This window comes from Pygoscelis adeliae, unplaced genomic scaffold (genome assembly GCF_000699105.1).
Source record: "Pygoscelis adeliae isolate BGI_AS28 unplaced genomic scaffold, ASM69910v1 Scaffold32, whole genome shotgun sequence".
Classification (NCBI taxonomy): Eukaryota; Metazoa; Chordata; class Aves; order Sphenisciformes; family Spheniscidae; genus Pygoscelis; species Pygoscelis adeliae.
In genome coordinates, this window is record NW_008824368.1 from 3,004,393 (window position 1) to 3,020,474 (window position 16,082).

General features: G+C 42.8%; 1 protein-coding gene across 1 annotated transcript in view; it reads right to left on the reverse strand.

Moving 5' to 3' along the window:
* The window catches only part of PHF11 (PHD finger protein 11), a 22,332-nt gene extending 6,250 nt beyond the window's left edge, over nucleotides 1-16,082 (reverse strand). Inside the window, exons 1-10 of the mRNA XM_009319952.1 lie at nucleotides 15,999-16,082; nucleotides 15,293-15,411; nucleotides 14,271-14,406; nucleotides 12,554-12,661; nucleotides 11,642-11,775; nucleotides 8,498-8,544; nucleotides 5,187-5,245; nucleotides 3,581-3,647; nucleotides 1,771-1,893; nucleotides 394-465 (exon numbers count right to left, since the gene is read on the reverse strand). Coding sequence (XP_009318227.1) covers nucleotides 394-465; nucleotides 1,771-1,893; nucleotides 3,581-3,647; nucleotides 5,187-5,245; nucleotides 8,498-8,544; nucleotides 11,642-11,775; nucleotides 12,554-12,661; nucleotides 14,271-14,378 — 718 coding nt within the window. The 5' untranslated portion in view covers nucleotides 14,379-14,406; nucleotides 15,293-15,411; nucleotides 15,999-16,082. The remainder of the gene's footprint in view (nucleotides 1-393; nucleotides 466-1,770; nucleotides 1,894-3,580; nucleotides 3,648-5,186; nucleotides 5,246-8,497; nucleotides 8,545-11,641; nucleotides 11,776-12,553; nucleotides 12,662-14,270; nucleotides 14,407-15,292; nucleotides 15,412-15,998) is intronic.

Below are 16,082 nucleotides of genomic sequence, written 5' to 3' on the forward strand. Positions count from 1 at the left end.
TGTTTAGCCTGGAGAAAAGGAGGCTGAGGGGAGACCTCATCGCTCTCTACAACTACCTGAAAGGAGGCTGTAGCGAGGTGGGTGTCGGTCTCTTCTCCCAAGTAACTGGCGAAAGGACGAGAGGTAACGGCCTCAAGTTGCGCCAGGGGAGGTTTAGATTGGATGTGAGGAAAAATTTCTTCACCGAAAGGGTTCCCAAGCACTGGAAGAGGCTGCCCAGGGAAGTGGTTGAGTCACCATCCCTGGAGGTATTTAAAAGACATGTAGGCGTGGCGCTTAGGGACATGGTTTAGTGGTGGACTTGGCAGTGCTAGGTTAACGATTGGACTCAATGATCTTAAAGGTCTTTTTCAACCTAAACGATTCTATGCTCTGACAGCTTTTTTCACATACCTGAATGAATATTTGTCAGTACATTTTCAAACAGTCCACAGTCAAAGAGTGATATCACCGTCTCTTCATACTCTGGAGAAAGAAGATAATTTGATTTAATATTACTGAATAAAAGTTTACAGAACCCTTGTGTTAATGCAGAGCCCTACATTAGAAGTAGCACGAAACAGTACTTATTTTATATCATACCGACTGCTTGAGGTTTTAAGATATCTTCCTTCTCATATATTGAGAAAGAAGGATAAATTTCTCAATTCTACTTTCTTTTTTTTTTTTTAGTTTCATACAGAAAATAGGAAAAGAGACCTACCTGTAATTCCCTTTCTGGGTCTGCACCACGTGAACAGTCGTGTCAGGACTGCACGTGTAGTGGCAGGACTGACCGTACCAATTCCTCTTGACAGACCATGTGACAGGTGGGACAGTGCTATCGCTGTTCGATGTTAAAAACCAGCCCAAAATTATGCCTCAGTTTCATAACTGAGGCTTCCAATGAAACAAAACAAACACCTACAGAGTTTGCATGACCGCTAAGAGGTTTGCTTAATGGTGAAAACCTTTGAACCCCTAATGTGTCCTGGACTTCATTACTGCTTCTAGCAGCTGCTGTCATGTTACACGCAAGCTGCTCGCGAGGAAGATTTAGCCAGGTGGGACATTTCACTTTCCATGCATGTGCTTCAGTTACTTTGCATAAATTAGCATTCTTTATCCAAAGGTATTACTCATAACTTTGTAAAACTAGGAGGACAATAGGAGAGGAAGGTTTGAAATTCTCTTTTTTAACTGTGTTGTGGACAAAGCAGCATTAGAGTGGAATGCTCCAAGAACAAAGTGCTTCACACAAGCTGATAATTAAACCCATAAAACCCCCAAATACACACTAACAGTTGACATTAAAGTTCTAACTAATCATCCAAAGACTTAAAATGTACATACTCGGGGATTTTTCCCTCAAAAGAGAGGGCTGATATTAACAGATAGCTGGTCCCTCTGTGAAGCTGTAAGAACAACACAGACTCATGATCCAAATAAAACCTCCCGGTTCTTTTCAGGACCTCTCTCTTCTTCAGTGCCTGGGAGAAGAGGTCTGGCTGAACCTACCTATGCTTATGCCAACGGGTAAAAGGTGGCTTCAAAAATTTGAAGTTAGAAGGCCTTACTAGAGCATGCTGAGTTGGCAGCTCTTCCCCTCTGCTGACACGGGTATACCAAAAAATACTCACTCTCCACCTGCTGTGCAGCTGCAGAAATAAGACAGGACCCAGTCATTTGGCACTACAGAAGTATCCTCAGGAAGGTGACCCAGGGCCGAGTGCCTGGCATTCAGATCAGCGTTTCTGCTCTGAGAGCAGAGTCCCCCATGGGTCTCCATACCTGTTTCTGAAGTGTTGTCATCCATCAGTTTCTCCTGAGCCAGGTGAAGTGTGTCCAGCATTTCTTCAAATATGTCATCCAGAAGCCCGGCTTGCTTGCATTTCCTAAGAAAGTCTATTCGGACTGTTAAAACATAAAAACACACACTCTTATACACAAGTGATCCTGACCACAGCTGCATGGGCTTCACTCGCCCGCTTCAGAAACAAAGACTTTGGTTTAAGTCCCTCTTCCAGTAACAAATACTTATGCAAATCTGTGGCTCCTCCAGCTACCCATTCAGCCCTTTTCAGTGGGAACAAAAATGTAGTCAGGCAAACGTAAACATTGCACTGGGTATAGAATTACCTAAGCTCTAGATTTGGCTTCATTTGTCAAAAGCAAATATCTCCACAACTCTAAATGCACCATTCCTAAAGCCTCCTGATACCCCCTAGTATAGGAAAGCCAGTGCTTTGTCTTGCTTTTTTTTTTTCTTCCAGTCCTCAGGACCACACCATGGACTGAACAGGCTAAAGGACAGAAAATAGTGCAAGAAGTGAATCAGTATTGGATTTGGTAAGAGAATTAAGTCTATTTTTACTCCAAGTGATCCAGGCATTAAACTTGTTTATTACAGCCCATTTTATACACCTACTTTGTCAGATTTGGACTGCTAGGGAAATAACTACCTATTTTTTCTTCATCTCAGAGCAGCAGGTCAGTGACAGGTTTCAGTAAGATCAGTTCAATGGGCTGTTCAAAAGGAAAGGACTATCAGACAGCTCACACAAGTCTGCCAGTCTCCATTAAAAACAATGTTACTTTTTACTGGAGACATTTGTGAGAAAAGAAATGTCATTTCACTTATACTAGATGCCCTACAAGTATTTCAGGATTCTTTATAGGGTCCCTGTTCTTTATAGTGGTAGTAAAAATTCAGAAAAAACATTAGGCAGCCACCTACTGTTACAATACCGTGCCCATATACTACGCATAGCCATGGAAGGTGAATAATCACTATTAACGCCTTCCAAACTTCCAAGTGACAGCATAATCCCGACAAGCAATCGCAGCAGGACTTTTGGGGTAACATGAAAACTGCAGAACTGAAGGATGGGTCCAGTCGTTGATTTCACTGTTGTAATACCATATTTATGCAGGAAAATACTACATTGCACTAAGTACCCTATGTACATCTAGGGTTCAAAATAACGTAAGCGTGCGCTGGCAGCAGTAACTGTAGCAGCGTTTAGCAAGTCCCATTCCTACCCGGTGAGCCAGAGCTCCTGTTCAAGGTGCGCTGAACTCCTCTCTCACTGCTGGGTTACGGCTCAAGCCCCCACTCCTCACAGCGCCTCGTCTGCTAACCCATTCCAGAGCACCACCTGGCAGAACTGCACCCTTCTCCTTCAAGAGGGGCTCAGCCCAAGGAGACCGAGGTGAAGAAGAAATTATTACATTTTACATTTAACTGTATTGATATGGAGGCGGGGGCAGTCAGGCAGAGGCACCCCTGTTTGCTGGAGACACACAGCTGAACGCAGCAGCCAGCCAGAGCAGGGGCATTCCCAGGTGAATTCACCGGTTCACATCACACAGCAAGTCTCGGCCAAAGCACAGAGGTTTGTTTGCCACACAATTATTAAAACCTGCACAGTCATTCTGCAAATCAGACTTTCGCTCCCTTGCCAGAGCTTGGAGAGTCACTCGTCTCGGGGGAATAATAAAGATAACTTTGCAGCATCGCTGCTATCAACCATCTCCAAGCTCTAAATTTCAACGTAACAGATCACAGTATCCCCTAGCTGTTCTATAAAGTGAGTCGCACCTTTATGCCTGTTGTTTTTTCTTTTTAATATCCGTAAACCGTTTTCTTCTGCTGTCTCTTCTGCGCCCTGTAAAAAAAATCAGAACAACATATTTTTACATCATACTGACATTTACTGCTTTGTTTTCATTATCTTACCTCTGTATTAGCAGAAAGATAAAAAGCAGCCCATACTTCTGTGAACACAGTCAGCTTCTCTGCACAGCTAATGATATTCCTTTCCAGACATTCCATTTTTAAGAAAGGAAGCAAAAATTGCTTCGAAGCAAAAACTCTTTAAGAAAAGCCCGACACCTGGGACACCACCCTCCTAATTACTGCATTTGCAAATGGCACAGATGTTAACAAATGCCTACTTCTAACTCCCAGTGCAAATGATGTTTAGCTCCCTAGACCTGATGTAACACTAGAAAGGATTTGAGAAGAGTGAGGGAATATTTTTCTTTTCCTTTGGACAGGACTAGTCATTCTCTGCTGTTCCACGTCATAGCACAGTACTACAAATAATTCTTAAGCTCTGCCACAGAACTCCACCGGTGTAAAAATGCATTGCTTACTCAATGGTAAACTATCCCACAGTGCTAAATCCTGGAGCCCCTCAGCTTCTTATTTGCAGTGTTTGTATTGATTTCCGAGATCGCTAGCACTGGAGAGCAGCAGAAACAGCACATTACCGTGGGTAACAGGTCAAATGAATCTCAGTTACAATACCAGGAACGTAAGTGGATTTACAGCTGAGAAATTCTTGGAGACAAATAACCTACCCTTATAAGAGTACTACATAAAAGCTGCAAAGATCATCTATGTCCCCTCACATGACCTCCCTTTAATCTCAAGACTTGGAAAAGGCAGAATTTTTTCCCCAAGGAAAGCTGGATGCTAATCCCTCTAGAAAGGAGAAATCCCACCCCCCCCCCCCCCCCCAAAAGGAGAAATCCCCCCCACGCCCCCCCCCCAAGAGTCAATGGGAGTTCCCATGCATACTTCTGTGGAGCCAAGAGAATCACCTCAAAACTTGGAAAACCTGTAAATACAGCTTATTTTAACAACAGCCTCTAAAACAACTCCCCCTCCAACCAGCGGGATGCTCTGCTTGATAGCTCCCCAACCCTTGGGAAGGCCATCTTCACTGGCAGAGCTGAGCACTACCTGATCTGCAATGAAAATGTGCCACATTTACCACGAGCGCAGGCTCACAAATGAGTAAGTGCCAGTTTAAAAGGCCAAGTGACTCATCAAAAGCAGTTTTTCCATGGAAACTGAGTCAAGCCCTAAGCAAATCTGAGTACTTCCAAAGAAAAGGAGCCCCCAAAGGGAAGCTTTTTCTGGTTAAGATCACAGCCACCGAGTCAGCCTGGTTCGGAGGTTCCTATCACATTTGTGCCGTGTTACCTGAGGGCAGCATTGGCTCTGCCTGAAGCAGCTCCAAATGCAAAGTTTTGTTTTGACAAAATGACAAGATCAAAACAAGGCAGATGTAAAGGAAAAGTTATTGCTTCTGTGAGGAAGTCTCTCTCTGAATACACTGCCAAAATACTTCATTAATGAAGTCCTTTGCTATAGCAGATGTGGGTTCCTGTTTTAGAACTACTTAATTCAGAATTACCATTTGTTCCATGATGGTAGAAGATTTCAGTGCATGCCTTCTCCTCTTATTAGCTGCATCTAGGAATCAAGAAACAACAAAGTAACAAATATGTGTCAACCTCAAACTGACGATTTCACATTATTCAAATTCTTTTTCCCAAAAAGCTACAGAAGTGAGGCACTTCAGGTGGCAAGGCAAGAGTATGTTTCAGCTTCCCCAAATACCTGACATTTCAGTGGAATTCACATTATTTCCATGTAACAAAAATTACAAGCCTGAACCATTAGGAAGAAGTGCAAATCACTGTAGCATTAGGGTATCACTTTGCCTTTTACCTCAGTAAATCAAACCCCAGTTTTTAACATAAGATTTTTCACTGTGGCAGAGTGAACTTATTCTCCCTGGCAGCAGCACTACCTCTAAGTGGTAAAAACTTCAGGCAAATTTATGAAAGATGACTGGTTTTTTTCCAGCCAATTCTTGTTTATGTTAATACAGCCTCAAAACTAAGACTGCATAAAGAATTATTTCAGGTGTCCCAAAGACACGCAAATGGCGTTAGGTTTTTCATCATTACAACGACCCTCCTAGAAAGCCTCCAGAAGCAATTTGACTTGTAAGTTTAGTATTATTTATGCTACAAAGTGGTTTTAGTGACGTAGTATGAGATCTCCGCAAAATCATCTGCTTTCGCTCTGTCCTTTCTATTAGCATGCACCAGCCCCTCTCCAACATCGTAACTGGCAGCTGCTGAAAATAGCTACAGCATCACAAGCAGAGAAGGCTAACTCTGGCAAGGAAGACATGGCAGAAGCAGAGAAAGCTAGAGAAGAGTTCAGCCACCCACCAAAACCTGAGGGTTTTAAACGCAGTGGGGTTATATGCCCCCTTCCTGTTTACATCCTTTGGGCAGCACTTAGTAAGGTTTTTCCTGTTAGAAATCATCCTATTAAGAGGAAGGAGGAGTTACTGTTGGTACAGGAAGGCTGTTGAAACAAGTTTGGGTTTTGGGTACTGGTGCTGTACATTTGCATTTGTCATGGCCTGAAAGGAAATCATAGCCTCTTACTTCATCCAAAATAGAGCTGGGTGGCCTGATTTGGAGCAATCTAGGAGATGCTGGTGTAGGTACAGCGTTCCTTGCTGTCTAGCACAACATCTTTGACCTGTGGTAGGATTTTTCTCAGCTCTTCCTGATGTTTGCTTTAGGGATGTCTTATAAAACAAGAGGAACACAGCCCGAAGAGCAGCCCAACTCTTCCTGCTCCCCACAGTGTTCTCTGCTCTTCTATGTTTGTCAGTCTACTCTGGGCACATCCAACATTTCCAATTAAGCAGAGGTTGGAGCCTGTTTCCAAGTCCAAACTGCCATCCTATCCCTGCTGCACAGAGCTGCAAGGAGACCTCTTGGCCCCTAAGGCACCCTATCCCCTTCCAATCACACAGCAGAGCCCTGACATTTCAGCACAGAAATGTTGTCTGGACCAAGAACAAGGGGGTGTTCCTTGACCCCATTTTCTCTAAGCTACTGGGGAAAACAGGCCTTGAGAGGCAGCCCTTTTGTACCAGCTCCTGCTCTCACATGGCCCAGCGCTGGCTCAGCCTGTGCCAGGAGAACGGCTGAGCTACTTCACCTGAGTTGGATCCTGAAAGTCAAAACTCTACCATGGAGCCACAGCGCTTCCATCCCAGCCTGTCTTGCTCCCTGCCCTGTGTGGACCTGCAAGCACCCTCAGCACACGTGTCCCCTGCCTGCCCAGATGGGCCAGGAGTGGGCCAGAGTACCTGCTACTTCAGCCAACTAATCAGCAACTCCTGGCTATTGAGTGCCATGCATGCGTCTGAGAGCTGCTCAGAGGCAGGAGACATTGGGCTTGAGGAACCAAGCGTCATTTACCCAACTCTCACAGCTGCGCCCCACCTCCTGGGGTACAGCTACTCTCTCAGACAGAGGTGGGAGAAGCTCATTCAGGAGGCAAGGCAGACACTGCCAGCAGAATCCATTTGCCCCTCATAAACAGAGGGTTTCCAAATTAAGTGGCTCTGGAAGATCTCCTCCAGGAGAAAACTCTCTTCTCAGGGAACAGGCCATACATTGTATATGGAGCACTTGAAGACACTAAAACCTTCAACCTTGTAAGATTTAAGCCCTCCTTATGAAGGAGGTGACCTGATGCCTTAATCTCATCTCATACTGGAAACAAAGCAATCCTGGCCCTGTCTAGTACTTGGGCCGGAGACCACCTGGGACCCTGGACAGACCCAACAAACTAACAACCATTAGACCACAGAAATCAAATTAATTTTAAAAAGGGAGGGAATGTCAGGCCTCAGAACTATGGATAAGTAAAAAGCAAAACTACTACGTGAAGTAAGAAGCTGCATTTGTTTAGTGAACCACAGCAATATCAGGAGGTTAAACGGACTGTATGTCTGGCTAAGAAGCCCCAGGCCCTACGGCTGAAAGTTTAAATGATAATCACCTAACCCACCCCTTGAGTGGCATCAGGGTGGAGGCAGACTTTGTCAAGAAGATTAGCCAAAGTTTGGTAGACTTCAGTGGGAGCACACCACTCTTAGCATTAGTGCTCACAGTTCGATTGAGCTTAACTTCAAAGTGAAGGCCAGTCTAGGACTCACTCCGTTTTGAGCAGGGTTGTATGCATTAGGTTAAAAAAGTCACAGCTTTGGTTGGTTAATTCAGTGAGATTCCTGACTACCCCTGAATCAGCAAGGACCAGGACTGCCAAATTAAGCTGCATTTCTGTAGCAAAGGAAGCAATTCTTAAACAGGCGTTGTATAACCCTTTTGTTACACTTCAAAAGCTCTTTGGGATCCTTCAGAATGAAAGGCCCTACTTAAAAAACTACTGCTGTGAATATGGAAGATGCAAATATGAACATTTTAACGTAACTACAGATAAAAATCCCAAGGTGACAATTCCTGTAACAGCACTCTCTTTGCTAATCAAGTGCAAGCTTGCACATCACTCGTTAGTGTGGCTCTCATCCCTCACATGGATTTTACAAGTTGCTTGGGCCTACCTGCCCGCACACAGAATAATTCCATGAAGGATCAGGTCCACAGTGTTTTAAGTCAGTTTTGAGGGAGATTTGGAGAAGAGAAAATATAAACATTTCCTACTTCAAAAAACCTTCTCAATTTTTGTGCATATGCATGGATCTCAACCAAACCACTCCTGCACGATTAGAAATCCACCACTCGATATAAAGGTGGAGTAACATTTATTTTGTTCAAATGAGTTATTGACTGTAGGATGCAAACTTTTAAAACAAATGAAATCAACGAAGCCATTAAAGAAACTCACCATAGTGGTTGGTCCTATTGCCTGGGTCATGTTTTGGGCAGAACACTCTAAAATTTAAGTTCAATTTTAAGAAAAAGAGAAAAAGTATTAATAAATATGTAAACAGTTATGCTGACGGATTTTAACAGATATTTTCCCCTCTTTTCATTGAATGTAAACTGAAAGACGCTTAAAAAAATTATGAGGATTTTTGTTCAGCCTTTCCCACCTAGGAAAGCGCCTGCTGTAAAGTCACATACATGCACATGCCTTAAAGCTTGTATTTGTACTTTTAGAGCCTCGGTGGACTCTGAACACTGAAGCTTTGAATTATCAGTTCCATTACCCCACTCTGTTTAGACTTGCTCACTGTTTAAATCCTGAGTCAGACACATTTCATCTGGTGTGGCGATCAAACACTGTGGCAGAGGTACTCTTATTGAAATGCCTTATTAAAATGAGATTCATGCTGTCAAGATGAAATACCACAGCACTAATATTGCTTGACTGTAGCTGCTGCTGTTCTGCCCCCTTGCCCTGTACAACTCAGGCCAGGTCCAGAACCTCTTTAGATGTATCTGCTTACCAGTCAGCTTCAACTTATAAACCCTGCCTGACATGCTGGCACAGCCACACGGCACTGCACCGCCATGCGCAGTACCGGTTACTTGCCTGGAGACCTCTGTGCCCCTCCCTTTCCACTGCCCAGTGCTGATGAGGTGGTCCCCAAATCCTGAGGAAGTAGGGCACCCCGTTTGAGATCCAGTAGCTTAAAGCTGTTCAATCCATTCATGCCTTAAAGACTTTAGTAATATGTGAGATGGGAATATTTTCTAGGAGAGCAATGTGAATTCCTTGGAAGAGGCAAAATGCAAGAAATACAGCTGGAAATATTCCTTACCTTCTGGACACAATAATGTGTAGAGAATGTGAACCAGCTTCTATAATATGCCTTTCTTACAGAAGGATCCCAAATCACTTTTTAAGCAAAATTGCCTTGTCAAGAGTGTGGTTTGGCAGATCTCTTCATTACAAATCTATTTGCCAAGTCTAATGCTCAAGTGTTTGGAAGCAATTTTTAAAGGGAACTGCATTTGCTAGGACATTTTCTAATTATTGTCATTCTTTTATTTTAACAAAATAGAAGCACTGACCTTAGAAACGCAGTCTGTTTCCTTGACGAGCCAGCTTTTTTGCATGAAATTCATTTTGATGCACAAAAAAACAGATTTATGCATGCCTAACAATTCAATCAGAAAGCTAAGTACTGGAGGCATCTTATTTACAACTCTGAATTTCTATTGCCCTTTGGAGGTTGGTTTTTTCCTCCCCTCCCTTTAATTCTATTCTGTCCCAGTTAAAAACAACCTTCCTAAGTACAAGAACATCTTATAAAGAACAGACAATACCTTTTACTACTCAAGCCACTTTATTTGGAAGCACTTCCCTACTATCATTTTTGCAAGATGGCAGTACAAATTACGCTTTTTTCCCCACCTCTGCTCTTACTAGCCACTTCCATAGCACTGTATGCCTTCTCTTTTCTTGTTCTGCTCTATTTGTTTTGATAATCACTGCTCATCATCACAACGATGGCAACTCAGAATTTGAAAACACCATCTCTCTCTCTCTTGAAGGAAGTCTCTCTTTTGATATGCTTTTCAGCATGTTATATTTCACCATGAAAAAGTGCGGGGGGCCGTCAATCCACGTCCACTGTTTTTCAATTCCTGTTAGTCTTCTCTCCAATAATTTCAGGCTAGCGACAAATTTTGTGCTTTACGTCACTGGTACTGTGCAAAAGTCTTTGGGTTCAAATCCCTGAAACCCGCCTCACCATCTTTCTCTAACCCAGTCCTTTTTCGTCTCTTCAATACAGGTTGCTATAGCCTAGTTTCCTGTGTTTCTTTATAGGACAAGCAACTAGTCTCAGTGACTTAATACAAGGCATTTTTAAGGGTCCCTCTTCCAAACCTCCAAGGTCACCAGCTCAGAAAACCACCAAATCATACTATATATTCAACCACTTCTTTACCAGTTTGTATGTAGACTGTTATCAGTCCCATTCATTTTTCAACATCTTGAGAAGTTCAGTCTTCTTCAGCCTGAGAAGCTGAAGTCACAAAGCTACATGATGAGAGCCATTTACTCTGTGATCATGGAAAGTTTCCATCTTCCCAGCTACAAAAATGAATCCTGAAGGCTTTATAAGCATAAACTAAACATATCATCTTCCCTATACAGATGGGCTTACAGCCTTGCAGGAAGACGTATTTATTTTGGACTGAGCGCCCTAGTGAAGCAGCCAGGAGTGCAAGTGTTTTGACACAAAAGGACCCACCTTCCACTACTACTGAAGATTGCACTAGTCCATGTCTTCCTGAAACAAGTAGTTATTAGATGGTCTACCAGGTTAATCTAAGACTAACATGGCCTGTGATCTCTCTGGCCTTGCACAGAAACGGATATCAGGGGTTTTATGCACCTCAGACTTTACCTTCAGCACTCCAAAAGGTCCCTAAAGTCCCAATTTTTCAACCCCTTCATCTGTATCCTCCAAACAACTCGTTCCATCTAATGGCAACGCAGGCAGCCCGAGGGCAGCGGAAACCAGGACTAGCATGATCAGGACAGAAAATTTACTTGAAGTCTGTTTAATTGTGTTAATGCTAGCAAAGTACTTGAAATATAAGAAGGTATTTGGCAGGAATACAAAGTTCTCTGCTGGCATATGGAGGGAAAATGACCAGAATTTGCCTAATGTGAACAGACCTAGAAGTGCTATAGCCTGCTCTGTGCTCAGACCACATTTACTGAAGCTTCTAAACCAACAGAACTTGAGTGACATTAATAAAAATCTTGGTCCTTGAAGACTAGCTAGATAGGCAGTAAGGACTGACTTCCTCAGTTTTGGCCTCGTGATCTTTCAGGTGTGCTGCAGGCTCAAACACTGAATAGATTCCTTCCCACTGCTGTGACGTTTTCCTGTGAAAGGAAAACATTTCCCCTATTGCTTGGGAACAGAGGATCAAGCATCACTTTAAGAGAGGAGAACATATCTCCTTTTTAAAAAACTTTAAAAACCACACAATTTTTAAGTCTCTCTTCCTGACACCACCACCAAAACTTTGACAATAATTAGTTAGAAAATACTTGGTTAGATACCGGTAGACTCCATTTACTTCATCAGTTTCTATTGCTGCATCATCGCAGCGTGCACAAAAGTAGTGATAACTTCTGCGACAGGCTCTTTCCTCACATCCCACAGTGGCTCCTTTCTTACGACAGAAGTTGCACACCTGGAACAGGATGAGGTTTAGCAGGTAAGCGTTACAGACAGCTACTGAAAATCTTGCCACAGAAGGCAAATACTATCCTCTGTGGGAAAATCAAATCTTTCATTGCAAGTTGCCTCTGTATAACTCATCAGGCAAGTTCACTCCTGCAAACTCGTACCCTGGTCATTATTTCAGCCACTTTTTTGCTATTTTGACTCTATTTCATACTGATGAATTTGTAAAATGATGCAGAGCGCTATGTGGGGGCACTGGGCAACTTTCCCCTAAATCTTGCCCGAGTTATTTCAATACCTATTGGTATTAGTGCTTGTATTTATGTTTTCTACGCTAACTTCATAATGAAAAGAGTTCCACCCAGGAGGTAAGGGAAGAGGGCAGCTGAGGACAAAGCCAGTAAGAAAAACCTCATACAAATAACCTTCCTTCTGCTAAAACCAGAAGGTGTTTCCCTTTACACTTGCATAATTTTGTTGCAGGCACTGGCTTAGTCCTTTACCAAAGTCTCTTAGGAAACTTAGACTAAGGACTTAGTCTCTTAGTCTTTTGTCTTGGGGGAGGTGGGGAAAGGAAAACCAACACATTTTAATACAAAGTGAACTAAATTTCACCAAATATAATGTCAAAACAATGTTTCTAACTCTAAATCTGTGATTTCCCTAATCTTAGTAGAACAGAAGGACCAAGTACTCTTCTGCATTTTTTAAAGCATAAAACAGGCCAGACAACCTTCAGTACTATGAGATAGGACTAAGTGCAGATTCAGAAAGAAACTCCTTACCAGCCGCTTTCCTCTCTTGAGTTCTTTCAACACTGATGCCACATCAAACCTTATATCCAGATTATCTGGGTTATACTCTTCAGATTCCACAAATCCTGAGGAAAATAACTAAAGACAAAAGAGGCGATATTAAGAATTAATAGACGGACTCAGTCACCAGTGCAGAAAAGAGGGGAAGGGTATATCTTTTCTTCTTGCACTTGCCCTACCTAAGAAGGCTGATTTTTCTCTGTGTTTTTAAGAGGTTTCACCTACACTGAACAAGGAGCTGTTCTTAAACCTTTTCCCAGTCAGAAGTTCCTCTGTCTACATAGGAGATTTCACATGACCTGAAGGTGAACTAAGAAAAGATAACAGGGTGAGAAAGTTAACTTAGTATGAAGTGTGAATGAAGAAAGTCTGGAAGTCCAGGCTACCCAGAGGAAGGAGGAGAAGCTCTTCGGCTGACGGACCTCCACACCTTGAACATCTTGTTATCTGCCCAGTTTTTCAGCCTTACAGCTAGATGCAACATTTCTCTGTAATAAAGTTTCCACACAGTCCAATGCCGACAACAGTTGACTGCATGAGAAACACAGGAACATCGTACAAAGCCGGGGAGAAACCCACAAAAAAAATGTATACGTGCACATTCGGGCCACTTTAATTCCCACAGAAGTGCTGAGCTATGACAATAAGTGAGGAAGGGGAAGTTCTTAGCAACTTTTTTCTAATCACTATATATAGCTAATTCCAAACAAAAGCAAGCTACCCTTATGTCAACTGGCAGGCACAGTCTGTCTGCTCAGAAGGTGATAGCTAACTGCAAAAAACCCAAACAGCGCAGAGAAGCGGAAGGCAGGGAAATTAGTAAAGTTGTCGCAACAGAAAAAAAAAGAGCTAGAAAGTTTCAACATTGTAGCAACATTATAGTTCTAACAAAACCTGTACCAAACAAAACACCCAAGTAACACTCTAAAATAGGTATCAGATGTTTCTGAAACATTCTGCTAAAAAAAAAAAGTAGTAGAAAAATAAAGATGTAAACATAAAACCTGCGAGAATAAGAAGGCTGGAACAGTGAAAGCCAGAAAGCTATTCCAGCAGCAGATCCATCTCCTGCACTAAGCAACCCTCACTGAAGGGAAAACATGGCATCTGTAATTGATTCTGCACACCAAGATCCCAGAATAAAGGGAAGGCATTTTGACAGCAAGAAGAGTAAATACATTCTAGGATTGTAGCACGCTTAGAGCTTCACAGATATTTTTACATAATCAACTTCCGCTATTTTTATTCCTTATTTTACATAAGGCACAGACTGGCAAGTTTTTTTACCTTGATATACCAAGTGATGTGAATATTTTCCTGCAAAGGTTTAAGTAAGCACACAACTTTCTGTGGTCTGAGAAGCCTCATTCAATTTAGTGTCTCAAGAAGGCCTATTCCTACCGCTAGACTGCATGTCTAGAACTATTGATCAGGAACAGACACACATGAAAACACCACAAATCAACGTGTCCAGCTGTGCAGCCGTGTCCTCCTCCTCCCCCTCTCCAAAATTCTGGCCAAGCCCTGTTGCTTTCCATAGCTTTTCAATCTAATATAAGCTTGCTGGTTTGGGTAACTAACCATTCAGACACCATTGTAGAGTCAAAAATAGACAAGCAGTGGAAACTTCCCCTTTAGCCCTTCTTCTCCATTCCTCTTAGATACCGACCAACTAAAAGCCACTCACCAGACAATCCTGATGAGCTGCAATATTTCGCTCTTTGGCAATATACATTACAGAACCAGCCTCCCCTTCTGAACAAAACGCACACGTTCTTCTCACCATCTTCGCCATTATCCGGAAAACACCTAGAGCAGGAAAACTGGGACAAAACATAAAGCAATTGATGCAACTATCATACGCCAAGCAGGATGAATAGCGGAAAGCAGAGCTTGCTAGCACTTGCCCTCTAACTGCTCCTTCGCCTACATCCCCTGAACTTTGGTGCTTTGCTCCGCCAGCAACAACTACTAGTAGAATAGGCAAAGCCTGCTCTTGGGCCAGCGCTGGGATGGAAACCAGCTCCCAGGAGCTCCAGCAGTTAGAGCAGGAGGAAAACTGGTTTCTTTCCTCTTGGAAAGTCACTAACAAGTCATAAGGGATAATACGAGAGTTTTCAAGCTTGCTCGGCAATACGTGCTCCAACAACAGGCCCAAGAGCGGGCCAGCAAGTCATGCCCTAGATGTGAAACCCCTTTTATTTGGAGGAGGTCAATCATTCATAGCAGTGCTTTCCTTAAGCTAGTTCTGCCACATGTGGGTCTGCAAGTCAACCGAGGAGAGTCCCCAGACTTTTCCAGTGCCTTCCAGGAGTTCACAGAAAACAAGGAAGAAACACCAATTCCTTATTGTAAAAAGGATGTAGCAAAGAAGCGTGGAGAGGCTAGCAAGTAAAAAGGGGCAGAAGGCAGAGTCAGAAATGAGAGATTTGAACATTCCCTCTCAATGAGGTGGAGCGCTAACATGAGTGACATATTATCATGTATCCTGGGATTTTCCCAATGGACACCTGTTCTCTTTTTCTGGCCATACCCACTCAAGTCTTAATTGTTCTTCACACAGTCTCTCTTTTCCCTCAGCAGCTGCAAAATTTTAAGGCCAGCTACTTATTTCACAAAACAGTCTAAATGCTTCTGGATAAGCCTTTACCCACATCCCCCACCAGTAGTTTAAAGCATCATGCCACACATTAGTAGCAGAAGTTTTACTTTGTCTGTAGTTTCTGTGCAAGTCCACCGCAGAAATCTTCAATGATTTCCCACTCCTAGTAGGTGTGATACTCCAAACTGCCCTTTGCTGGAGATGTCACCTCTGACAGCACAAACTCCTGTAGGATAAGGGTAAGAAAAGTCTGCTTTCACTTTCAAGAAATAAGAAGATTTGAAGGTAAATTATTCTAGTGAGAGAGAGGCAGTAAGGTCCAAGTACAAAACAGGCAGGAAATCTCACAGTCTAGCAAATCTTGCAACCTTTCTGTGGCTTTCAACAGCCAACCTCTGTTTTCATTAGTTCCCACCTCCCTTCCATAAAACAGAGGGGATAGTCTCAAGTGAGAAGAACACCAGAGTAGAAGGGGATTTTTTTTTCTCCTCTGGCTCTGCCACTGAGAATTTACTTAATCACAGCAAGTCATTTCGCCTCCACACACATCTGGGTTTTTTTTCCCCCATCCTTCTATCTCTTGTAAGCGAGGTAGGGTAGAGACTGATTTCCAATATCCATCTATACGCGATCATCACATCAGTCTCAGAACTTAAGCATTAAATAAATACGATAGAAAGAAACAGAAACGTATAGAAATAGAAATATTAGAAATAGAATAGAAAACAAAGACAGAAAGAAATTAAAAAGCAGAACAAGCTAGAGTTTGAATGGTCTAGAACTCAGGAAAGGTTCTCTGCAGCAAGCTAATACCTGGAATCGATGCAGATACATAGGCCCTGCTCAGGCCCAGTCAGAGGATCCAGCTCTGGGGGCTCTGGGAATTTCGTGAGGAAG